Source organism: Melozone crissalis, unplaced genomic scaffold (genome assembly GCF_028551555.1).
Source record: "Melozone crissalis strain CALT ecotype California unplaced genomic scaffold, PUWL_Pcris_2 ptg000061l_1, whole genome shotgun sequence".
Lineage (NCBI taxonomy): Eukaryota > Metazoa > Chordata > Aves > Passeriformes > Passerellidae > Melozone > Melozone crissalis.
The window spans coordinates 8,213,430-8,239,945 of NW_026535839.1; the positions used below are offsets into that span (position 1 = coordinate 8,213,430).

Genomic DNA, 26,516 nt, shown 5'->3' on the forward strand with positions numbered 1-26,516 from the left:
CACAACAGCTAATTGGTGATTTCACTTACCTACACAATATTGTCCTGTCAGCAGTTGTATAGGGCTTGGCTGCTAATGCACACAATTTTACACATTTAGGCCTTCCCTTGTCTGGAAAGTTCCAGTAGATGTGCATTCCAGAGTATACAGAACAATGTATTTAATAACCATGCAGATCAACCCCAGTTCCTTAATTTAATATCACTAACTGCACTTTCCAGGCTTGTAGCAAAAATACCTTAACAGTGGTTATTGCCTGCTAACTTGTGCTGCACCCCTGCTGTCCAAAGGACCCATGAGGGCCCCATTTGTGTGTGAACAGGAGAACAGAGGAGCACTTTGAACTGTGCTACTTGTGTTTTCCCTCTTGTCATCATCCTGGGTGGTGGTACAGCAATGGCAGGGTTACAGCAGTGTTAATTCCCCCATTGTTTGAGGAAAGCAGATCATTACTCACCACAGCTGACTGTGCCTTGCTTTCTGGAGCCAGCTATCTCATTGCCATACTTATCAACACACCAGCACTGCCCTGTGCTGCCATGGCACTGCGTGGCTTTGTAATAACCTTCCTCATTGCAGCGGGGGATGAAAGCACCTGAATAAAATATAAGGTGTGCTCAGTAATGCAATCCTCTGCAGGAGCAAACACACACACAGGGTATTATGAACTTAGCACTTATACACATGAAGATCTTGACAATGTTGGCAAGGAAATACGTGTGATTATCTGGTGCCTGAAAGGGTAAAGGAATTATTTCTGGTGAACTCTTTTCAGACAACCTGGTCACAGAGTATAAATGTTTGTTCATATCCAGCACACAGAGGAGAGTGTCACACAGCTCTAGAGAGAGCTTCAGTCTGCCCTGAATGATTGATATTCCCACAGAGCCTTTTCACATTTAAGTCCTGGTTTTAAAACTTTTCTTCCCAACTGGATAATTACCCCAACTTCATTAGTTCTGTATTTCCCTCCATTTGCACTCCTTCAGTGTTTATCACATGAGTCTTTCCACAACACTGTAATTATCCCTGGAAGGTATCTGCCATCTGCTTGCTATTCATACTCATCTCAGGCCCATCCCCTGACTTACTGAGAGCTCCCATGTATAAAAGAAGAAATAATGCACAGGCTTTACAGAGAGGGACAACAGGATCTGAATCAGTAAGTCTTAGGATTTGAAGCCCAAGTTTTGTCTCACAATAAAACCAATAGATTTCAGCCTTGTAGAGTGTGGTTCATTCTGGCTTCTGCAGAGAGGGAAACTCTCAGGAGAAACCTATGTTATTGTTCCCACCCTTTTCAGCAGATACAGCAAATGTACTTCAGTATGAAAAGTCCTCTTGTTCTTGGAGATGAGTTAGCTTTATTCCCGCTGGAGGTCAGTACATTCATTTTTCCCTTCTTTGTCAATTGCTTCAATTTGAAACATGGCATAAACACCCCCTTGCCCCCAAATTTCTTGTCTCAAACGATTTTTGAGAAAGTGTTTTTCTCCTCTGTCAAAGATACCAGTGATTTACTGGTGGTTCAGTAAAGTTTTTTAACTAGTTCCATGTGTAGCATCTATTCAGACAGCACATGTGTCAAAGGGGCCACTTCCACTACATTTCTCACAGGAAAAGATGAATGAGAAGGTGCTGCCCAAATGTCACCAGATTTCCTCTATAAAAGACATGAAAGTGGAAGTCAGTCAGTCTCATGCACACAGAGAGTGAATCTGAAATTCACACAAAGTGAATCTGAATATCCAAACTCATTGCTCTGCAGATCTTGTCCAAAGTTTGAGTGCTGCTAATACAGGTTCTGGGAGATGAGAAGAGAAACCTTTGAACATCTGCAGAAATCTTTGTTTATCACATCAGTTTTGGAGACCACATCCATGAGTGAGAATATTTTAAATAATGTCAAAGCATGATCTTGTAGCAGGTTTGCTAATAGGAATCACCATTATGTTCATGTACAAATACATGCTAGCAACTATCAAAGATTAATTGTCACTATTTATAAGACAATAGTTTTAATAATAAACATATGTATTTGCCTTGGCAGGTTTTTGTAAGTTAGTAATCAGTATTCAAAACTTCATTTCAATATCAATTAGGAAAGATTTTTTTTATTTTTATGCTCATGTCCTGCCTCTGATAAGCACTGCAAATGTTTATCAAACCGTACACAACCTTGGGAAAAGTGCTCAGGTGCTGACTTGGAACTGGTGTAAATCAGCACAGCTGTACCCACACCACTAGAGCTGCCCTTTTATATCTGATCAACATCTGGCTCCAGGGAAGGATCAAAGGGGCACCTGAGGGGCATTACAGGGTGAGCAGAGAACAGTTTCTGCATTTTAAACTGTCTCATGCTTTCTCTTTTCCTAGGGCAATGCAACCTTTTCCTTCTTTCAAACAGGCCTTTTTGCATAGTTTCACTGTTTCTTGTAAGGTATGAAAATGTTCCACTCTGCCTGTAAAAGCTTTAGAAGATTTAAAAATAAATTGTGGCCCAGGCTCAGTGCCAAGATAACTGTGTGTGGAATAGATTCACACTTTGGGTCACAGTGAAGAGTGGAAGGTGCTTTTCCTTCTGCGTGGGAAATTCATGCCAATTTGTATGCAACACTGGAGCTTTAAACATTTATCTGTGCATACTAATGTCCCAGTATTTGCCAACCCTCAGAGGGAGGATGCAGCATGTCCTGTCTGATGTGTCAGGTGCAGGTGATAATCTGGAGAGGATAGAGAGTGGCTGGGAACAAGTGTTGCACAACGTGATGATTCTCCCTGTGAACTGTACACAAATGTACACAAATCAGCCTCTCTGTTAGAAATGAGCTGGCTGCAAGCTCTGCTATCCTGGAGCATGACACCCAGACAGGCCATTCGCTGGGTTTGGCATCAGGGAACATCTGCAGCTTTCCTCTCCAGAGGTTCCTGCACAGGCAGTGCTTCCCACAAGCCTGGACTCACAAAATGTGAGTCCCTCCCCACAAACTGCCTCAAGCTACTGAATCCTGCCTCCCCATCTGCCTTTGTCCTGGGAAGGGTTTGGTTATTCCACACAAACTTGAACAGCACTGTTGCATCTGTATCCTCTCTATGGACCCAGACCTAGACCTCTTTTTTTTTTTTTTTTTTGCATCATTTCCTTATCTATATAACACTCCTCTTCCTTAGAGAACAGGAGGAGTATAATTATATGCTAAAGATAGAGGTAAAAGTCTGTCAGAAGTAAGTACTAGCCAGCACACAGCTCCTGGTATTAGCTATTATATTAGCTAAATCCACAGGGTTGATATAGGAGAAAACAGTGATGGGAGCAGAAATTTATTACTTTAGTGGAGTGGGAGAAGCATTATCAGGCTGCACAGTTGTATGCTCTAAAAGTACAGTCTCTGCAGTTAATTGTACTCCAGATAAATCTGGTAGGAAAAGATGAATAGTGCTGTTTACTTTTTAATTCAGTCTCCTGGGATGCTAGACTTCATTTGAAAGCCTCCAAATTCAACATATCTAATGGCAATGGCTTTGAAGTACTTTGTTCCAACTGTCATGTGTTTTGAAAAATATATAGAGAAGGAAATATCAAAAGTCATCATTTTTATCAATGGATACAAGTTAACAAAAACATTCTTCATGCTAGTACCCAAACTGTAAGTGCTGTGCTCTCTATGTCAGGGTCAGAGGAGGAAAGAGAATAATTAAATATTACTTTCTTTGAAAATACTTATCTCTCTTTTCCAACTTTACCATTGCTACCAGTCACGTGTATGTTTGAGCTTCCATTTGAATGATTTTTCAGACAGTGAAGAGAAAAGACAATGTTTTCTGCTGTATAAATAGCTCTGATATCAAATTAAAATCTCCATGACAGGTGTCATTATGCAGGAAGACTTTCAGGGTAGGTGAAGCAAAGAGTTCCTCTTTATATTATAATTTTCTAGCTTGTGGAACAACCTGTGCCTGACACCTTGATTTGTTGAACTTCACCACTTTCATTCTTCTTCTATTTTTTTTTTTTTATTAATACAGTTGACTAGAAGTTATTTGTGCTAAGGGACCATTCCTACTGCTTTTACTTTGTCATTTTACTCCTGCTACTGTGCTCAGATCCAGTGACATGTGCTACAACCACCTGCATGTTGAACTACCTGCAACCCAGGCATCATTCTTCCCACACACCAGAACAAACTACCTATGTTCCAACCTAGATGACATTTATTGCACGTAGAAAATAACAGCAAAGCATAAAATAAATATGGGATAGTCAAAGCTATCTGTTAAGAACTGGGCTTCTTATTCTTTTAGGTGACTGAAAATCATGACACCCATGAGACAGAGAACATTGTTACTTCCTTTGCCTCAACATTCCCTTGAACACAAATGCAGAATATTTACTGAATGGAGCACACATATCCCAAGTGATCAATCCTCCCTTTGCTCCCACAGCTAGGAACAGCAGGAGCTGTGACTCTGAAACATCCTAATCTTCATGTAAACTTGCTATGAAAGGATGATGGATCTAAACTACAGTCCCAGGAATGTTTATTCTTCTTCTTATTTAAAGCAATGAATCCAGGTTGGGATTGTTCACAAGGCACCTGAACCTTGAGCCCAAAAGGCAGTGGCATCTAGGAGAGGCAGGATTTGGCAGAGCTGAGCTTTGCAGGGTGTGCTGAGCCTGAGGAGCAGCAGGCTGCAGTGTGGGAGGCACGAGCAGCCCTGCAGCAGAGCTGAGCACACCCTGGGCTGCAGCTGGGGATGCTCTGGGAGCCGGACATGCTCTCCATGATGGGGCTGACAGCTGGGCTGAGGTCAGCCACTCCTCAAGGGTGAAGTGCAGGGCTTGCATCTGTCCTGCTGTGCCTCAGGGGCTGGGCTCTGTGTGCACAATGCGCTGGGACACAAGTTTTGGTAAAACACCAGCGCACAAACACCAGGCCACACATCACTGGGTGATTTTAGGGTAGGGAATTAGTCACTTGAATTTTTTTCAGTTCAGCAACCTGATTTTCCAGCAATAAATTGGGAAAATGCCAGATGGGGATTTGTTTAACCTAATTTTAGATATCCATCAGAGTAAGTAATGAATCAATTCAGGCTCCCAATAGGCACGAGAGAGAGAGGGACAGGCATGACCACATCTTACAGCATGAAGCATCCTGCAAGCTGCCTAAAATGAGGTGATATGAATTCCTGTTTTCATATACACTCAATATACTGAAATATTTTAAAGAGTAATTAGCGAAATTGAACCCCAAGGAAAGCCTGCATTGTACCACAACTGGAAGAGACCATGAATGCATTGGCTATACACCTTCAGTCACCCTTCAAAAATGGGAACCTTGAGTATCAAGCAGCCTCCCAGTTCTTACTCTGACCTGTGAGGTGATGAAGGCAGTATTAAGCTCTGTGCAGACAAGGCTTTGCATTTCTGGAGAGCTGTAAATTAGCTCTGAACCCGTTGCCATGCTGACACCTGTTCTGTGTGTTGCTATCTCATTATTTGTTTAATTTCATAGTGTCAGGCCTACGCTCCGTGCTGCATATTCCCGACTCAAAACATTAGTCTCTAATTGAAAAACCATTACTGCATATAAAGTTACAATAATCACAGAAGCTTTAATTAGTTGAGCAAATGAATAGCAAGTAATCGAACTTACCCAACAGACTCTTCCCTCTACTTAGCTTTTGAATTCTATTCATTTCATTCTGGCAAGGAAGACCTAAAATATAATGTATAAGAATCAGTTTCCAGATGGCACGGGACAGGCTCTGTAATGACTGGCTTCACTGCTGACATGAAATGTGGGCTACTGTACACCTGGGACTGAGAGAAGCCCATATGCTGGTACTGTACTGCAAAACAAATTTATGTCATTAGCTCCACTAATTAAAAAAAAAAAAAAAGAAAAAAAAAGGCAACACACTGTAGTTGAGAGTAGCGTTTGGGGGCCATTTTAATTGTTAAACCATTCTACCTCTCTTTTCACCAAACTGACATCATGCCAGCTCCCTGATTTATGACTTGCTAATTGGCTAAATTCTGTGTTAATAAAAGAGCAAATTCTTGAGCTTTCTGTCAGCAACAGAGCTTATTTCTAGACTGTGTGCAGTGACACTTACTACTTTATTTGCTTTAATGATCAAGAGATGTTAATATAGTTCATCTATGACAATAAACATGGTTCCAGAATGCCGTTCACACTGGTGCTGAGAAAAAGGGCTTTCAACACACCTGCCTGCCTATGAGCAAACTCTACAGGCAGGCCCTGAGACACAGGGAGAGCCAAACAGCTCCTGTTTGCATTGCTCATGGCCCAGCTCACCTCCTGGCTTCTGGAAGCAGTAGCACCACTCGTTGTTGGAAAGCTTCCCGTCCTTGAAGGAGTCGCAGGAGTTGAAGAGCGGTTTGACACACGGCTCGTACTTGTCCAGGTAAATGGCACTGATCTCCGAGGGATCCAGCAGCAGGTCATAGTTCATGTCAAGCTTGTTGAACATCCAGCCTAAGGAATCCTTACAGATTGGTAGGATGCTGGTGTCAAATCCTGTAAGAAGACAGGCAAATATTCCCCAGCTGAACCCCAGTATGACCCCAGCACAGGAACCACTCTAAGGTGAAGCCCTGCCACCTTTTGTTTTTGGGGCTGGACTCTGAACTTTGAGCTGACTTGCTCAAAGCAGAACAAAATCCTATGACTGAACTCACTGTGTAAAGCTTAAACCCAAGCACAGCTACAAACCAGAGCAAAACTCACACTCTGTGGGACCTGTGGGGTAGAGAGGGCTGAGGTTCAGAACTGGTTTCTGTAATTTAAAGTTATCTCTACTCAAAAAATTCTTGCCCTTTTTTTTTCTTCAGTTCTCAGTCAGTGTCTTGGTCTGGTTCCAGGAAACTGAAATGTGATGAGAAAAGGCTGCATCCACCATATTTTCAACCTAGACTGTATCTGAATGCAATTTAAATCCTGTTTCCCAGACTTGTTTCTAGTTGCCTGATCACATTCTTTCCTGCTGTATTCTCACCTTCTACCTCTCATCCTTGCTTTTCACTTTTCAAAGGCCTGTCTGTGGTTTGTGACAACAAACTGCTTTGATCTGGACTGTGAGCTGTCTGGGGGAGGGAAGAGGTGAAGTGTCTCTGCTCCTCACATCACTCTGAGGGCGGGCACAGCCTCAGCTGGAGCTGCCCATGCTCTCGTATGCTGTACCAGCACCTTGCTGCAGCAACACAGGATTCTGCTTCTCCAGCGCTTTGGAAACCATCACCATCATTCATTTTAATAGCCCAGATTCTTCAAAGACTGCTGCAGCAGCAGTGGTTATCAAAAGCCCAAGTCATGCATATAGATACCCACTGTGTATACGAGAGACACGTTCCAGGATCCTGCAGTCTCCAGAAAAACAGTGGTGTGGGGCACTATAAATTACACTGTCATGGTATTTTTTCAATGCTTAGACTAAATTCCAAGTTATCTACAATGTAAGGAAGTATATTTGTAATATAGAGATAATAAATCTGATAACAAGGGTACTGGTTTCAACCAGGACTCAGAAACATGAATCCATTGGTTGGGGATTTGCAGGGACAGAGGGCTCCTGACACCCCTGGTGCTCACACTGCTCCAGCTGGGAGCAATAACCTGCCTGTGCACTCTCACTTTGCTTTGGGCCATGGAGAGAAGCCTGATGAGCTTTTTCCTTCAGCTGCAACTTTCACTGAAAGAGGTTAGGCTTAGCTTTATTTGCTGTATGTGTTCCTTTCAGGATGCTGCTTTGTTGAAGTGAAAGCTGAGATGTTGCTGGAATCATGCTGACAGTTTGCCCAAGCTCTGCACCCTACTTGCTATTTTAGGCATGAATCCAAAGGAGAGCAGGGCTTTTTGCTGGAAGCTGTGGTTTTCGTATGCAGCTGTGGCTGAAGGTTGTCAGTGACACAGAGGGATAATCAGAAGGGTTAACTAATGGGAAGGTTTGTGTCATTCATAATACATGTTTCTCTAAGGAAGGAAGAAGGTAAAACCATTTCCTCAGGGCTAGAGCAGCTCAGAAAGGGAAGAGAGAAATCATGCTGAACATTTCATCACATTTTTATGCTGTTATCTCCCATAACATTATCTAATCATGTTTGAGCACAGTGAAAAAGAACAAGGCTGTGTGAGTAGATGTAGGGGGGAGCTGCTTGCCTTGCTGAAGCAATTAGAAATATTCACTTAAATAATTGAAGTCATCTAAAGAAGGCAAGCAGGATTTGGTCACTGTGCAAAATCTTTTGTGAAGTGAAAGGATTTAAGATTCCTCACCTTTGCCTTTACAGAGCAACAGGAGAGGGCACCCAGTCTTGCCCTGTGCAGGTGTTTGGTGCCAGATTCCCCAACCCAGGGCAGGCTAAAAGTAGTCAAACAGGCTGGGGTGGATCATTCAGCTGCAGGGTGGAGCTGGGATCAGCTCCAGCTATCCCATTTTAACAGTTTTCAGGAGAAAAAGAGTTAGTTTCCAATGTCTGCTCTGTTTCTGCACAGATGCTCTCTCTGACAATGGATTTTACATGCTGTGGTGGCACTGCTGCAAAAGATGAGTAACTGCAAGGTGTGCTGTATCATCAGTTGAGCATGGTATGTGTTGCTCAGCCCTAATGGTCCCTAAAGTCATCTCTTAACTGGCAGGGACCAAAGCAGGGAGATCTGGGATGAGCTTGCCTCTGACAGTGCCTGTAGATTATTTCTGAGCCTTGTTGTCCTCCCTGTTGGGAGATCTCCACCTGTGTGTGCAATGGGGATTCACCACCAGCCTGTCCTCAGCACGGATCTGTCTGAGCAAATCACCAGCAGTGACTGCAGGGAGCACAAAGCTGCTCTGTGACACATCATCAGGGCTGGGTGGGAGATACAGCTGGGAAAGGTCATTGAGAAGACAGTTAATTACATTAATTGAAGAAGTTTTGATTATAATTTCTTATTAAAAAGGGAGCTTTCACTGTTGTGAGCTGAGTTCCAGATTAGATTCATTAAGAGGCTGGTTTACTAAACAGTGCTGGATTACCAGACAATGTGGCCTGGAAGTCCTTAAATATGGAAGTGGTAGGTGTGACAGAAAATCCTTAGCTAGATGGTTATTATCAGTGGAAAGTTAATTCTTTAACTGTCCCCCAGTATGTTGTTCAAGGTAAACAGCAACTCCATATTGTCTCCTGGTAAAAGGTACTGTCCATAAATTGCATCTGCTGCCCAAACCTAAGAACCCTGGATGTTCTCAGCACCCAGCACCAGGAGTGAAAGCCAAATGTCCCCTAACTGTCCAACACAGGCTCTGATTCATGGCATAACCAGGGCAGCTGATGGAAAATGGCTTTTGGAGCTCACTTACCTTCATGGGAGGTCACTGTGCTCCCACCAGCCTGGTGAGGACAAGTTGACTGAATTAACTTCTTTTTAAACTCTTTTGATATACTTATCTATTAATATGATGAAATTTTCTGGATGAAACAAACCCCATACTATAATCCTGTGAAGAATTCAGTGCTTGGTTAACAGGCTGGATTTCCAGCACAACAGACCCAGAATAAGCAACCTCAGTGAGAACTCTGCATTTTCTGTTCATCAGCTCAGTGCTGCAGTGCCTCTGGTGAGAAGCAGGAGGATGGTGCAGGCTCCACATCCCTGTTGGCTCCTTGGCAGAGGCTGCCCACACAGATGCCAATTAATGTCAGCTGAGGTGGTGGCTGCTCTCATTTGGACACCTGCTCACAAGGACCTGGACTAAGACCATCTTGTTCCTCTTTGCAACTGACAGCTGTTCAGCATCCTGACAACTTTCATTCACTACAGAGCTGGAAGGAAATCAAGCTGGTGACCTACATGTAAAAGTCTCTCATCCCATTAACACAGAAAATGCTCCACCTCCTCTGAACTAAAATGGAATTAAATTTAAAAAAGTCTTTAGGTGAAAATCCTTATTAAAAATAAACACACCTTCTGGCATGAAAGAATTATTTTCCCCCTTCAAGAGTTGACTTACATCAGCCATTTTTTATTTTATTAAAGCATACTACAATTAAATTAACAGGGGTATAATTAACCTAATTTCCCCCCTCGCTTAAAATAAAAGAAGGAGAAGAAGAAATGTTCCCCAGGAAAAAATCTTTTATATTGCATAGACCTCTAGTAAAAGAAAAACAACACCCACTTCAACCAGGGAGACTATCTGGATACAATATGGGGATGTTATGAATTGTCAACAGGCTCAGGAGCAATTTGAATCTGATCTTGCTACCTAATTAGTTCCATTATTTCCCTATGTCAAAACACGTTCCTGAGTTTCTTACATCACTTATTGAGGAGATTTTAATTGCACAAAGCCTTCAGAAGACAAAGTACCTGGCCCACAGTGCTTTGCTGCGATCAGAGAGCTCAGGGAAAGAAGGTTTGAAATCTAAACACAATGATCTTCCTCCTCCTTTTCCTTTCAAGAGACTTAAAAAGAAAAGAAGGAGTGTACTTTTTATTCCTTCACCTAGGGGTGAACATAATACACTCAAAATGCTTATTTACACTCACACTAACATCTTGAAAAATTAATGTAGCACAGAGAAATCTCTGCTGGAAAACCTTCTCTGGACAGCTGATGTGTCCAAGGCACTGGAGTCATGGCATCCCACCATCTGCTCCTTCCACTGCCGCGGGGGTACATCCAAAATGGATTATTTGGGGATGTTCATGCCTTTTCAAACCCTGCAGGCCCAACCAAACCGGCTCAGTTTAATGAAGGGAAGTGTGTGGTGAGGAGGGCAACATAGGCTGAGCCATAAAAAAGGGCAATGTGTACATCAGATTGTGGGTGTCCTGTGTGCCAGGATTCACAGACATCCCTTTCCACAGCTTGGGTATGTGAACTGTGCTTTGAATTCTGAGCCCTGTTTAAGGTGTCTTTCATTTTTACAAATGTTTGAAGTTGGAGAGAGCCAAATACTGCTGTCCTCACCCTGTGTGTATTTTCAGTGCCACCAGGGAGAATGTGAGCTGCAGAATTTGGCACATGCAGATTAATTCATGAATTCTGTTGCAAAACCTCAAAAAGAAAAACAAGCCCAAGTTTTGTGGCATTTAAAACTGGCTTAGGTATCTAAACTCATAAAGTTTCTTTCTTTTTTTTTTAAATTGATATAGAAGAAAATAAGAAAATGTAGAAAATGTGCAAACTAAGTCAACAGTCTAAAAACGAACATTGTTGAGATCAAGTGTTTAAAATCATCAGGCAGCCTTTCAAATAAAAGCTGCCAGGAATCAAACTAAACTAAAAAGAGATAACAGCTCCTCTGTGAATCAGAGCAAACACTGCAGAATTACCAGGAATGTTTTTCTCACTGAAACTGCTTAAGGAGAAAAAACCCAAAAAACAACTACTCAACACCTTAGGATTTGGTCTCTGGCAAGGTCACCAAGAGAATGTCATGAATCAACTGCATGAAAACATCCTTTTGACAATCTGATAAAATAAGATTTCCTATGATTCTGGGCCTAAAGGACTTCAAATAAAGTTTAAAGCCTCTAAGGCTTTCTGTCATGGGGTTTGAAATGAATTCACATCTGGAAGCCATGATTAGCTGTACATCCAGTTGCTTTTTGCACTGTGGTTCAGATCCTCTGCATGAGAATATCTTTTTTGGAGCACTTTTTCAGAAATAAGTAGGACATACAATTTTAAAGACACTGACTTTGTTGCAAATACTGTGCAAAATAAGGGACACATGAAAAAAAGATCATTTACACTAAACATGACTTGTTTCAGCACAGAGTTTTAAGATGTGTGGTGGAATTACTGGATTTGTCTGTAGTTTTGAGCAATACTGCCCATGGTATATTCTCTTTAGGAAGAGCTAATCTGCTGCTACCCCAGCTCAGATGTAGCAAAAAATTGGGGCTGTGGAGACCTGGACCAACAGAAAATGCCCACCCTGATGTGCTGGGTCTCCTCTAGTGCTCCTGTAGCCTCTGTGCTGTCATTCTACAGGGACATCAGCTGAAAAAAGCCATAAAAGCAACAGCTGCTGGACCCTTCCAATTCTGGGTTTGGACCCTGGCTTTAGACAGCTCACCGTAGAGAATCAGTGAAGTTAAGTGAAGCACACACCTAGATAAAACTTGTGCATCCTGCTTTGCAGCCCAAGAGCCCACGTGTTTTGGGACACTCTTTAAAAGAATTAATGAGTCCTCACAGAAAGTGAATTTGCATCTGCTCTCTGATGAGCATGACCTCTTTTAATGCTGTTATCTGAATCCTTCCCCTCCCTAGTGGCTAAATGACATCAAAATCAGTCATGTTGGCTTAACCCACAGAGAGTAAATGTCCTCTAGACTGTTCGTATTCTTTCTTTCTTAAAAAAAATGCATCAAAGAAGGCAAAGATGGTGTTATTAAATACCCAGGACACAATGGGCTGCAGCTTTCTCCACCATTTAACTCTTCTAGCTACATGGCTCAGATGTGGATGTTTTGATTATTCTTTCCCTTACATAAACTGTTAAGAGGAATTTTTAAAGTAAAATCTAAGTGAGTTTTTTCCAACATTGGCATAACGTTTCCTATGCTTGTATGCCATATTTTCATCTTATGCCACTGACAATGTGTCAGAAAATGCCTGGTCATAAAACTGGTGGTTAAGCAGTGACCAGAGTCCAACCCCAAGGAATGATTTGGATGCAGCCACGCTGAATTGGAAGGTGATGGAATTTAACTGTACAGACACAAACTACACCACAATAACTAACCCCAGCTCTTGAGAGAACTCCCTGAGCAGTTTCAGTTCCTCATACAGGGCTGTTCTCCATGGCCTTCAGACATTTATTTGCCTGATTAACTTGTGAAGGTCTCTCTGCCTTTGACTGCCAGTTTCTAGGGCAGTTTGGGGCAGAGAGAGGGGACAGAACGACTGCAGCTCCTTCAGAAAACAGCAGGATCAGGACTTAAGGTACCTGCTTATTCACTGGCACCTGCCTGACAGGATGTTGCAGCAGTGCTCAGTTAAATTCTCAGGTTGGAAGCTCCTACAACACCCAGAGTTGAAGGGGAAGGGGTTTCTTACTGCCTTGTGCTGTCTCCGAGCTCGTGGGTTTGATGACACGATTGGCATCCTCGTGCAGGGCTCCAAACCAGTCCTTCAGCCTCGAGGCCAGACTCCTCAGCTCCTTGTCTGTGCAAGCTAGGAGAGAACAAAGCAGCAGGCTGAGTCAGGGCCACCAGGGAAAAGCCTCTCCCCAGAGAGACCATTAGGAAAATTGTGTTTATGGTTGTAAAGTTCTCCTCATTAAGAGCTCTGAAGGAAAAAGAGAAGGTCAGGGAAAAGGATGCGAGATAAAAAGAAAATGTAAGTCATGCTGAATTTTAAGTTGTGCTCAAGTACTTCCTTGGAAGCTGACACGAGTGGTGATGGAAGAAGTGCCATGCAGAGCTCCCTGCCAGTTGGCAATTAGAGCTATGTGACTGTTTAACTTAAATGTTTTCACCTTTTAGGATTTCAGAGAAAAATATCAGTCAAACAGATGGGGAGGAGGGACATCCTTGCCTAGACATGCTACTCAAAAAAGATGCTAGGGATAATTTATAAGCACATTTGGCTTTATATAAAGCTATTATCACAGTAATAGAAAATATATATACTTATTTATATACAGAAAAAATTGTTATGTTGCTCTAGTTCTACTGCAAGTGAGACTCTACCACCTCTGAAGGTTGTCAATTCCATTTTGTTAACTTGGTAAAGCATTTATTTTCTTATAAATTTTACCGAGAAGTATCTAATTTTCCCAGAAATTTCTGCCAAGAGATTAATGTTCAGCTGAAGCAAATATTTTTAGGGAAGAAACCTGCATTTGCAATGAGTTTCTGTCAAAAAAAATATTCTTATTTCTGTATCATGTTTAGTGCTTAAAATTGACATGCTCAGGCAATTTTATTATTCCTACTGTGCACTCATTCTACATTTTAAACGACATTTCTTGAAATACAGAGCAAGACTTTATGCCATAGAGGCAGACATCCTTCACAGTCACAATAAGTCTTCTCCATCTCACTGCACATTATAATATCCTTCCTTCCACCTTATTGAAGAAAATTGAGTTCCACAGCTCTCCCAAGTTTAACTCACTGCTCCAATGACAAGGAACTTGCTGATATGTCACAGCTGTTCTGAGGATTTGTTTGTTCTCACACTTTAGTTTGGGACAGGAATAACTCTGAAGTTAAAAATAGAAATTATAGTATTTTCTAAATTTCAGGGAGAGAAAAAGAAAGATTTCTCCATTTTTTTTCTGTAACACTGAAAGGGTTTGATAAATTTTCCTATGAAAGATAAAGATATGAAGACCAATATCCCTCTAAAGCTGAGTTCAGGTAAGGAAAAATCAGGTCTTAAACAAAAAATCCCATTAATGTAAAATAAATGGAGGACAACACAAAAATAATTGTAAAGTGGCCAACCTTGCTGAAAAAGCTACCACTTTATTTTCTCATTTGAATTAACATCACATTTTACTCATAGTAAACTATCTTATCTTTCCAAGTTGGGTGAAAAAAAAAGGAGAATTTATTAATCCAAGAAATGAATAATACAGTTTTATTGTGCAAACCTGATACTTTAAATAATCATGGTGGCACATGGAGGCCAAGGCTGGAACTCTGGACTACAAACATCCATTCTTGTGCCTTCTGGACAGGTACACTGAGCTCACAGACAGTCAAGGCCCAGGAAAAAGAAATAATAATAAAGAAAACACCTTCTAGAACCATTTTCCAGACTTAGATTTGTGTATTTCCAAACACAAAGCCAACCCCAGACACCACAGCAACCCAAATTAAGCCAAATGCTTTGGGGGACACTGGATTTGCTCCCAAACTCACCCTGTATGGAGGGCAGGAACAAGGAGCACACACCCCCTGTCCCCAGCCTCAGCACCCTGCAGGATGCCCTCCCCAGGGCCAAATAAAGTCTCTAAAATAAACCTCATAAAGTGGTCACTTGGTGTAAACTGCATTGACTGGGGTAATTGGAATCCATGCTTTTAAACTGCAATACCAACCAGGATTGAATGCACAGCATAGGTGGGACAGAAGTAATTAATGAATGGTAAACAGAAGTAATTAATGGCAAATCAGACTTGGAACAACTTGTCTCTATAACAGCCAATCAAACATGTCAGGGTCTGTAAAATGCCATTTCTAATGAAGCCGTTACAGATTTTTCATGTTTGGAACTTTAGCCATGTTGAGAAACAGCTTTTTTTGAGGGCAGTGTTTGAGAGTGAACCCTGGGTGAATTTATTGTTTTTGTTTTTGCTGACCACAAACCCTGCAAATTTCCTTTGGAATTTGATCTGAGGCATGATTGACAGCAAGACCAGAACTGGAGTTTTCTGCATTCTGGATAGATTTTCTGTGAATAAATGAGATATTCCTTGAGTATGCTGCTTAGGGATGATTCCACAGTGAGTATGAGGTTGAGGTTCTCTCTTAGGACTGCAGTCTTTCTTCACTAGAATAAATACTGTTTCATGACTCAAACAGCAGCCAACTTTGCCATTAATATGGAGTGAATAATAAATTTCTGGACAAGACTTCAAAAATTTAATGCAAAGTTCAGTTAATTTTCTATTCAAGTATTTAATGCCCTCAATCTTACTTTCTCCTGCACATTAAAATAGAGGAAGCATTCTTTTATTTTACATTTCTTGCATTAAATTTTATTTTAATGCTACCATGTCTGGTTAAAAAAATCCTGCCTTTCTACCCAATGGAACTGCATTCCATTTTTATTTATTTCATTTGAATTTCATTTCATATTAATTTATTTCATTATCAGAGGCATATAATAATTCTGTATTTTTTTGTTTGGGGCACATTTGGGACAGGAGTTTCATATAAACAAAATCAGTGCTCTGGCATCTAGGAACCAGAGCAGTCAATGTTTTATTTCTGGTGGTAAGGCCCATTAGTTATATATCAAACAATTAGCTTGGAGGAGCCCCTCATCTGAGATCCTTACATATAAATTTACATTAGTAGAAGTTATAAAGCATTTTTAAGAACCCTCTTCATGAAAAATGCAGTGCAAATGTACCTCTTCACTATTAATAGAAGTTTCAAGTCACATTTCTCACATAAGAAGCACAGGGCTGTAGGAGGAATGGATGTGATAATGGGTCTCTTGCTATTTGAAGATTTATAAGGAGAGAACACCAGGGTTGCAAACAATATGGATATTGACATGACTAGAAGCACTGATTTAAAAATCCAGCCTGAAGAGAATTGCCAAGGGAGGAGACTCTGCACAGCCCCTCTCTCACAACTGGAACCTGTCCAGTCAACTGTCAACAACCATTTAAAGCTCTGGTGCTGAGAAACACCAGAGCTTTACACACACATGTAAATAGGCATTTTCACTGGTGTGTGTCTTCTCTGAGATAAGAGACCTGGGCTTCAATTCATTTCCTGCCCCTCTTAAAGAGAAAACAACCCACAGTTCTTCACCCTTGCTATTTTACTGATGTCAACTGCTTTAGCAGCCATCTGATATCAGCCCCTGTGTGGCATTAATTTCTGGATCCTCCCCTGCTGATGGCTGTGATGATCTGCTCAGAGCCCATGGCTTTCCTGAGAGCAGCAGGCTGGGATGGGAGCTACTGCAGCCAGGGATGAGGAGGAAGGCGGGTAAGAGCTGGGAAAGAGCTGGGAAAGAGCTGGGAAAGAGCTGGGAAAGAGCTGGGTAGGAGCTGGGTAAGAGCTGGGTAAGAGCTGGGTAGGAGCTGGGGAAGAGCTGGAGAAGAGCTGGGGAAGAGCTGGGTAGGAGCTGGGTAGGAGCTGGGTAAGAGCTGGGGAAGAGCTGGGTAAGAGCTGGGTAAAGCTCCCAGCCTGAGCCCAGATCACAGTCCTGCCCTGGGGTGGCACTGGGACCTGGAGCAGGGCAGAATCTGCCCCTTCTCGGAGTCTCAGCAATGAGAATGCAGGGGAGGATATGAGAGCTGCTGGACCAACAACATCCTCAGATCTGCATCTGCTGATGTGACAAATTATCCTGCAGAAAGTGATTTATTAACAAGAAGCCAAAGTGCAGATTTATTCCCTAGGGTGAAGCACTTGGTCCAGCAGTTATTTATTCCTCACAAACTGAAAGCACTGTTGCTAAATACCTATTTTCACCAAGCAGCAAGCATTAATCTGACCTAATGGAAAGCCATTAGCATGCTGTAAAGGCTCAGGCTTTTATGGGCCTGCTTTTGTTATGGACTTTTCCAGCACTACAGATACCAATCTATATACATTGGTGGTGAAAATTAGCAGTATAATATTTAATTTCACTCTTTCAGATATGGACTTTCAATAGTACTTAGTGATAGAAATCAACATTAAAACTGAACTTACCTGTAGATGTACAAGATTAAATCAATACTGAATCACATCCCATTTCTACTCCAACCTAGCAAAGCAATATTGTAAAATCTCCATCCACAAACAATATAAAACCCCCAAACCTCACAACTCCTACTGCAGTGAATTCTAAACAAGACTTAATACTTAGGAAGCCCATTCCTGCAGGATCATATTAATGTCTCACCTGCTGCTGGAATATTCTGGCTAACAAGAAGTCCATATTGTCCAGGAACAAGTTACAGTGGTGTGGTACACTATCTCCCCACAAGCAAAGTGTGCAACAAGATTCACAGAATATCTACAAAAGGTTTTGTGTCATTTGACTTTCCTGGCATCTCTCTGGCATTGTCTGTTGCCTTCTCACTCCTACTGTTCTTATTCTAATAATAATTTTTACAAATCATACTACATTCCTACCAATTACTTGTGGAAAGACGTTCTTTGGGTTCATATTATTGTTATATAATACTAACTAGTCTGTTAGGTAGAGATTGAGGAGCCCTGAATGCCAAAGGGATGCACCCCTGAAAGGTGGAACAGCTTCCACTGTTTCTGTACTGTAGGAGGAAAGAAGCTGCAAATGCAGAGAAATAACAAAAATAAAAAAAAAAAATTGGAGCTTTAATAAATGCATATTTAGTTAGTTTAGTGAGGTAAGTGTTCTTCCCATGCAAATTAAATCTTCAGCTTGGGGACATGCCACTTCTTTTTAATAACCTGCTTAAGGATGCAAATGTGCTGCATGGAGCAGAATCAATGGGTTGTGGTTGAGGTGACCAGCCACAAAACATAAATAAGAAACAAAATCTTTGCAAGAGAGCCCATGGACTGAGATACTTTTTATTCCCTGAGCACCAAGAAAGAGGCAGTGGATGCATTATTGGAGCCCAGCCCTGCTGCTGCCTGGCTCACAAGCAGAAAGCAGCTCTGCTGGTAGCACATGTGATGGTAACAAACTGCCCAGTCATTTGTCCTGTGAGCCTGGAGGACAAGTCTGTTTAGATTTGATTAAAATGTGATATAGCACAAACTTAAATGACATTGCCCAATAGTGATATATTCCTCCATTTAGAAGTAGGACAGGCATTATTTCAGCAATTCAGAAGGGGAAAAAACTCTCATTTTTTGCATTTTTGAAGACTAACTCAACAAAATTATATGGTAAAACATATTTGAAAACAATGTGGCAACACTTCTTAAAAAGGTTTGACATAAATGTACCTTAGCATGGAGGCTGACAGGAGTACTAATTTTTATATTATCTTTGATTTTTGCATGCTTTGTAAAAAGAAAATGCAGCAATTTTAACCACGTTTTCTCTGACAAACATCATTACACTTTCTTGCAGGTAAGTCAGCATCTTATTTCACCCTGCTAGCAAGGTCCATACGTGTGTGGATTAGTAAAAAAGGCAGTTAAAAAAATTGTAGCATCTTTTGGGCTAAGAGGGTGGATCTGTCCCAAAAATGCAGAATAGTGCTCTGCTGCTGCAGGAGCTGCTTTCAAAGTAAGCATCAAGATAAATTCAGGGCTGTGCTAACCTTCCACTTCCAATCCAACCCCACACAGATGCATATAAACATACACACATCTGTGTGACTTGCAGATGACTCCCAAGTGTTTTATATGTGATATTTGGGTGATGCAACTCTGGCAATAATGGCCTCCACAAATATTTCACTGTTCGTGGTTGGAAGGAGTAATGCTCTAATTTGCTCTTTTCATTGAGGCCTCAGGCAACTTCTTATAACAATAAAAAATGAAGTATTATGCCAATAATTTTATGAAGTAGAAAGGAATGGATTGTTTGCTGTTACTATAAGGAAAGGTTGTGCATGTCAAACATGCCTTGCCAGTTCAATCAATGAACAGCTCACCTGTAAAACTGCTCCTGAGGTCACCAACACCTCATGACAGAGCTCTACATGGACATATTTGTCTCACTGCATTTTTGGCACTCACTGGCTATTCTTTCACAGGGTTGACACCTATGCTGATAACCACCTCTGATCCTGCTGTCACTTGTTTTGCCTTGGCTTACTTATATATACAGCAGCAGATGCCAAGATCCTGCAGTTCAGACTTTGAGATGATTACAGGAGCAGCTGAGTTATTGGGAAGATGAAATAGGCTTTGATCTGGAGCTCCTTTAAAAAGGCACATTTAAAACACAAAGCTCAGCTAGAACTGTGTGAAGCAAGATTGAGAGCTACAAAGCTCCCTCAGCACTGGAGGCAAAGTGTACATCTGCTTTCCTAGTGCTTACTGCTACTTCCTTTTGTGCTCACATTAATTGTGGGAACCCTGGAAAGTGCATCTTTGCCAGGTGATTAAGAAGCCTGGAGTTTTATTTTTAAATACATCCAAACTATAATGATGGTGGGGGACTTTCAGAGCCAAGCAGGAAGCCTGTGGGAGTAATGTCCCTTGTGACATTCTGGCCATGTCAGGTACTATTTAAAATGTTATCTCCTGCATAGTTCTTAGCCTACCAAAATTCATTTGCCAGCTTGCTCTAATGCCCTCATTCAACTCTGTCACAACACCTGAAAGGTGGGATAGAGTTACATCAACTGAAAACTAAAGCAGAGCAAATAAAAATGTCAGACTGAGTGGACTTTTCCAACAGTTCATGCAGCACTCTGGATAAAAAAAGGCTTTATAGAGTCATCATCTCCCTTCTTGCCTTCCTCCTTCCCTCCCTCTCTCCCTCTCTGTTTTTCACTCAACTCTGAACAGATGTCCCCAGCAGATTTCAGAGCACAGACTCCAGTTGGCTTTAGCCATGGCCTGTCCAGCACTGGCCAATCTTTGCAAGGGGGATGAGTTATCAGAAAAACTGACCATTGCTCTGAGATTAAAGCAGTGTTTAAAGTAAACACACAGCTCCCAGCCCATGGGAGGTTTTCACAGATACTTGACTTCACTGCTGACAGCTCAGCAGATATTGCACTCCAAGGGACTGGGAATAACTAATCAGCAAAGCTGGAAGAATAATTAAGAGTAGAAACAAACTCACTGTGGTTAAAATGAAGGAATTGTGGGGCAGTTGTTTTTAGACAAAGAGGCTACCATAGTGTGTATATTTGGGTTTTAAGTGGAATTGTTTCCCACAGGCCTTCCAAAGCCACAGCTGAAAATGTTGGAGACAACCTGCTGAACTTCACATCCAGGAGGTTGTTTTGCTTCACTTGCTGAACAAAGAGAAATTTTAGATTCTGATCTTCAGTAAAAATGTTCTGTGTAACAGTAGTTGGAAATAACTTGAGCTGGTGATGTTAAGGGCAGCTGCTACTTTCCATAAAGAAAATAGCTTTGAGCTGGAAAGAGGAAAATTCAGGAAGTAAAATTAGTAAATTGAAAGTATTTGAGAAGAAATGGGCAGATCTATTTATGTCCAATTGAAGTGGGAAAGCAACATCCAAGAATAAAAATGAAGAGATTATATTTAGGGGGAAAAAGTGAAAACAGAGGGTGGTTTCACTGAATCTTATGTTGAAGAATAAGCTCATGCACCACTTCTCAAAAAGAAGTTGAAAATATTACTATATATGAAATGAGCTGTAAGAGACCTCTAATTTTTACAGTTCTTTGTGCAATCATAGATAGACCTAAACTGAATTAGGAGAAAACTCAATGGCAGTAGATAATTTTTGTAAGGTGTCATAGTAAAAAGAGATATTAATTATTATTTGATACCATTCTTTTAAAGCACATGGAAGTTGTTCATAGGATAAAACCACTTTTACATAATTCTGTTCTTCTCACACTACTCCATCTCTTTAAGTTTGTTCAAATCTAAAATTAAGGAGCTCGCAGTTGATCATTGGAGTTTTTTTGTTTGCTTTAATGTGAAAAGGTATTATTTTTATGGACACCAAGATCCAAATGCTAGTGTGTGCTGGGTATGCTTGTTTTGGGGTAATGTTTGGGTTCTTCACTCTCACAGTAATGATCATTGCTCTACCCTAAGAAAAAAAAACCTGCAGAATATTGTAGAGAAGGACAAAAGCAGGACCCTCACTGTGCAGCCTGGGTGGATCCAGCACAGGACATTTCCAGAGTGACAATGAACACTAGGACCGAGCTGCTTTCTCATAGGAAAAAACCCCACCCCAAATTCTTCCCAGAATCCCTGCCAGGACACCAGATACTGCCTAAAACCTGCAAAGAAACCCAGGAATTGATTAGAAAGACTCTTTCTTCCAGGAACTGGTGCTCTATCAAACAGAAAAAAAAGGGGAAACCATTGACTAGATTCACTTAATTTTTACTGGAGCCCACTATCCTTACTCTCCTCCTGAGAGACCCTTGAAAAGCGACAGATAAATCCAATTTGCCTGTGCTTGAGCAGGATGGAGAGAGAGATACTCGTGAGTCAGCATATGCCAGCAGAAGCTGGTTTTCCCCCTCATTAACTTTTTTGCACATCAGCTGATTTTTACTTTATACTGAGTCTATCCCTGTGTTTATTTTCTCTGTTCCCTACAGAATGTCATCATATCTGATACCACCAGGGCTTCATTAATGTAAAATGTTGTCATGTGGTGAATTATTCTTAAATGAGAAAACACAGAAGAGAAAATGAGGAGTTGTCGGACGGCATGTGGCTAGGAGCATTTGAAGGTGTCCCACAGGAATTCCTCCAGCAAATTGCTGGGAAACCTGATTGAAATTCAATAAGAAAGTGCAAATGAGACAACACAGCTCCCCTGTGGATTGCAAAGATCCCCCAACAGGAAATCAGAACTACCCATGCACTACTGCACCTTGCAAAGGCAGAAATGCACAAATGCCACGAGGAAATGCAGCGCTGTGACCCAGCATTCAGGGCAGCATGGAACAACCAAAGGGAGCAGAAATCACCATAAGGAAATACGATAGTCCTGAATATTGGGAACCAAATTTGCACAGATTTATGACCTGACCAGGATTTTATTGGGGCCATTTGTACACCAGGGCAGTGCCATTACCAGGAGTGAGGAGCAATCAGTGTGTGAGCAAACACACTTGTCTGGGATGGTTCATCCATGCTCAAGTGCATCCCATTAACAAAGGCATTAGAATGCACTTCTCAGCAGAGGCACAAGAAAGTGCATCTCAAGCAGGGCTCTGGCTTCTGGGCTGACAACTCTGTTATTGGATTTGCAGGGACCCTCATGGCAGGAAGGAATGATGAATCTGACTCCATGTTCTCAAAAGGCTAATTTATTACTTTATAACACTGTATTATATTAAAGAATACTATACTAACTAACTAAACAATACAGAAAAGATACTTACAGAATGCTAAAAAGATAATAATGAAAACTTGTGGCTCTCTCCTGAGTCTTGACACAGCTTGGCCCTGATTAGCCAAAGAGTGAAAACAACCCACACCAGAAATCAACAAAACAATCACCTGTGGTAAACAATCTCCAAACACATTCCACATGTGAGCATAACACAGGAGAAGCAAATGAGATAATAACTGTTTTCCTTTATCTCTGAGGGTTCTCAGCTTCCCAGGAGAAAAATTCTGGGCGAAGGGATTTTCCAGAGAAGGAGAATGCCACACTCTGTGGTGTGGTGTGAGCAGGGGGACTGTGGGAACTCCCCAAAGGACAGGACCCCAGCTGGGGGTAAAATAAATAATCACCTCCTCCCTCAAAGAACTTGTGCTTGGGAACTTGCCTGAACCGTCCCCAGCAAAGTGGTGGAGTGGCTCAATTTTTAACAAACTTTGGTGCTTTTGGCTGAGGTGGCCACTGACACCGTTCTGGCCTCTGTTTCTGGACCAAAGAGCTGCTAAAGCACAAAACAAACTTCTCCAGGATTAAAGAGAGGATAGCTAAGATGAGCTGAGTGTCAGAGAGGGCTGTAGATAAAAAAGGCTCAAAATACTCACTGTCTTATTTGCCTACTGTAACATGTATTATCTCATGTAGCTACAAAACTTCATTTAACAGAGTAAAGAATAATATGAGATGGGCTTACTAATGAGCACATGACACTTAGAAGCTGTGGGAATCAATAACGTCAAAAATGTATGGAATGTAGCTGCAAAGGTCTCCTACTAATGCATGTTTTGAAGAACGATTTAAAGAAATGACAATTTTCTCAGCTCTTGATGCACATTTGTGTATTTTAAAAGTCTTTTAGAGGTAGGCTTGAGTTTTGTGTATTCTAGGATATGGTTTATTGAAAATGTCCCAATTTTTAAAAACATTTGCACTATTAAAATATTTAACATCCAAAATAATAGAAAAGCAGTAAGTAAGATCAAAACCATCCTGTGGCATTATAAAAACCATAAGCTGTTCAATTCCAAAAAAGATAAAAATGGCTTGTGTGGAAGGAATTTTATTTTGTGGAAAAAAAATGACAGATTTGCAATTGTGGCTGAAAAAGCTTTGAAAGTGGCCAGGCTGACAGGGTGTATTGCAGGGCAGTTGTAAGCTTTTGTAGATGTAATTATTATCATCTCCCCAAAGCACAGGCAAGTCTGTGAGCAGTAAAAAGCAAAGAATAGGAGAAAACACTGCCTGGAAAGGAGAGCTCCCCTTTCCCAGGCCTAGATGCTGACTTGCTGATGGCTTAAACCAAAATCAAAATAATCTGAATCTAATTTAAAATTTGGTCATTCTGAAGAAGATTAAATTCCTGGGTTGCACCTGCTTAAAGAATGAGTGAGAAAAGAGGAATGTTCTGGGAGGGGGCAGCAGCAGGGGTCAGAATGGAGCTCTGGGTGGGTTCTTCCATCCCCATCCCCTGCCAGGCCACACAAGTGCTCTTCAGGGTAATTATTTAATTACTCTGAGTGATCCACAGAGTGGCTGTGGATCAATGTCCTCAAAGTGTTTGCAATTAGAAGATTTTCTGAAAGGTCCAGCCAGGCATCCTGGAGGAGTGCAGGACAAGGCTGCCCACTGTGCAAACATCAGCAGCTTTCCAGTGGCAACTCTGAACTGGGAACTCTGAGGCTGTGCTGGTTTCTCTGACACTGCTCGGAGCTGTCTACAGGAATTCATCCTTTAGTGAAAACAGTATTTCCCCTAGATTTTTTATCACAATGTCCAGTTCAAATCCCAGATTTGAACACATGTAGACCATATTAGTCAAATTAGCCTGTTATTTTCTAAGGTTCTGAATTTACATGGGTAGCTGAAAGTTCCAGGTGTCACACATTGAAAGAATTTTAGAATTATTTAGTCTTCATTTTAGTATTATTTTTAATCTTCCTCCAAAAGTTGCCTTATGCCTTTTAGATTTCACTATTTCTTTGGTGCTCTTTAAGGATACAGGGATATAATTTCACATTCCATACCTTTTATTTTTTTTAACTTTTAATGCACTATAGAGCTTGAATATACTTTCCCCATTTTGCCACACCTTCCTGGACACTGAAGTATCTGCAGATGCCAGGATTTTAGTGCACCATTTACTATCCCTGTCACTGTCAGGAAAAGCAGTCATCCCACAAAGGCAACAATCTCATCATGTTATTGTGAGCTAATAACCACAGTGTGGTTATTATCTATGTGTGTCTCAGTGCTAAAGATCAAAAATAATTCCCTACTTCACTTGGTATGACTGATCATAGAAATGTACTTCTAATGTTAAGAAAATCTTGGAGAACTCATTGGAAATTTTGTTTTGGTCTTCCTGAAGCCTTCCCTGACAGCAACAGGAGCCTGGATTTAAATATCTGTGTTCCAGCATGTGGAGGGGACACACATTCACTCTTGCTCACAGACTCTCAGAGCTGCCTCCATGCAAGTAATAATGCAAGAGGATCTTCCTCCTTCAGCTGTTGTAAAGGCAGGCAGTAAAGAGAAAAAAATCACTCCTGGATTCATATCCTCTGTCTGTAAAAAGCACTGCTGAAAGCCCAATTATTTTGACAGATACAGAGGAAAGCCAAAAAAATAAGGACTTAGGTAAATTACAATGCAAAAACTCAATGTATATCTAAAAGTATATCAGGATTTTGCAGTAAATAATGCTTTCAAAGGAAATGATAATCTTTCTACATTGAAAGCTTCTGATCTTACCATCTTTACTTCAGATCATATTAGTACTGAGCATCATTACAAGAATGTGCTCTTTGAAGCATGTGTACTCTATTTTCCTTCTATTCATCATAAATACTCTCTCTGTGAAAGCATGCTCTGCCACTGTGCACACATTTTTCTTTCTAAGATTTAATTCATTTCCTAAAGAAACATCATGCAAAAAATCAATCTTGCCAGTTCAAGTTCACAAGGCCTGATTCATTTAACAGATGATTTATTGACAACTGCGAGACAGAAAATAATGGAATGTTGTTACTAAGAGCAACGTTACACATTCCCAGCAGTGTGTACAGGGATGGTACACACAGAGGGCATTAATGCTCCTTCATGGATGAGTGACACATTGCAAGAAGAAAGAAGAGAGCTGGCCATGGCTCATGGCTGCCTCCCAGCCTCCATTCCAGCTCCCCTCTGCACTCCCACCTGATATTATTGCATAAATCCTGACCTTTGCTGTTGTTGGTTTGATTGAAAAGCAATAGTTTGTGGAGAGAGAGAGATAAGAAAGCAAGTGTCCTGTTACATAAGCAGTTCTGCAGAGAAAATGTGAAAGTTCCACCAAAACTGCACACGAAGGAGCAGACCACAACTGAGTGTGGTAGTTGACAGTTTGATACCTAATCTGGAAAGTGCTTGTCTAGGCAGTGTCACAGACAGGAATTAGAGACTTCTCTTCCTTTTCTCTTTCCTTCTTTCCCTTCTTTTCACAGTGCCAAAGAAAGCAGAGTCTTCAGTTCTCCAGGTTGAATACACCTTGGATTTCTTAATATAGTGTATAGATCCTTTTTATCTTCTACTAAAGAAGACATGGTGAAAAGAACCAATTCCCTGCACCTCCCCTCTACCTATATATTCCACAAGTGTGGTGGGATCCTGGACTGTCTCATAAAAATAAAGAAGATTTCCCCTGAGCTGTCTCACACTCTCATATTCATCACGACTCGAGTGATCGAATGTGACCTTCAGCAGGATAACTACTTTGCTGTCCCCAAGTCAGGCATTAAATCATCCAAATTCTAGTTCAATAGCTCTTGTAAAAGAGTCC

The 26,516-nt window shown here is 41.2% G+C and overlaps 1 protein-coding gene across 1 annotated transcript in view; it reads right to left on the reverse strand.

The window, feature by feature from the left end:
* Window positions 1-26,516, reverse strand: part of SPOCK1 (SPARC (osteonectin), cwcv and kazal like domains proteoglycan 1) — a 262,026-nt gene that overhangs the window by 1,105 nt on the left and 234,405 nt on the right. The window contains exons 7-10 of the mRNA XM_054287845.1: window positions 13,078-13,194; window positions 6,324-6,545; window positions 5,658-5,720; window positions 458-595 (exon numbers count right to left, since the gene is read on the reverse strand). Coding sequence (XP_054143820.1) covers window positions 458-595; window positions 5,658-5,720; window positions 6,324-6,545; window positions 13,078-13,194 — 540 coding nt within the window. The remainder of the gene's footprint in view (window positions 1-457; window positions 596-5,657; window positions 5,721-6,323; window positions 6,546-13,077; window positions 13,195-26,516) is intronic.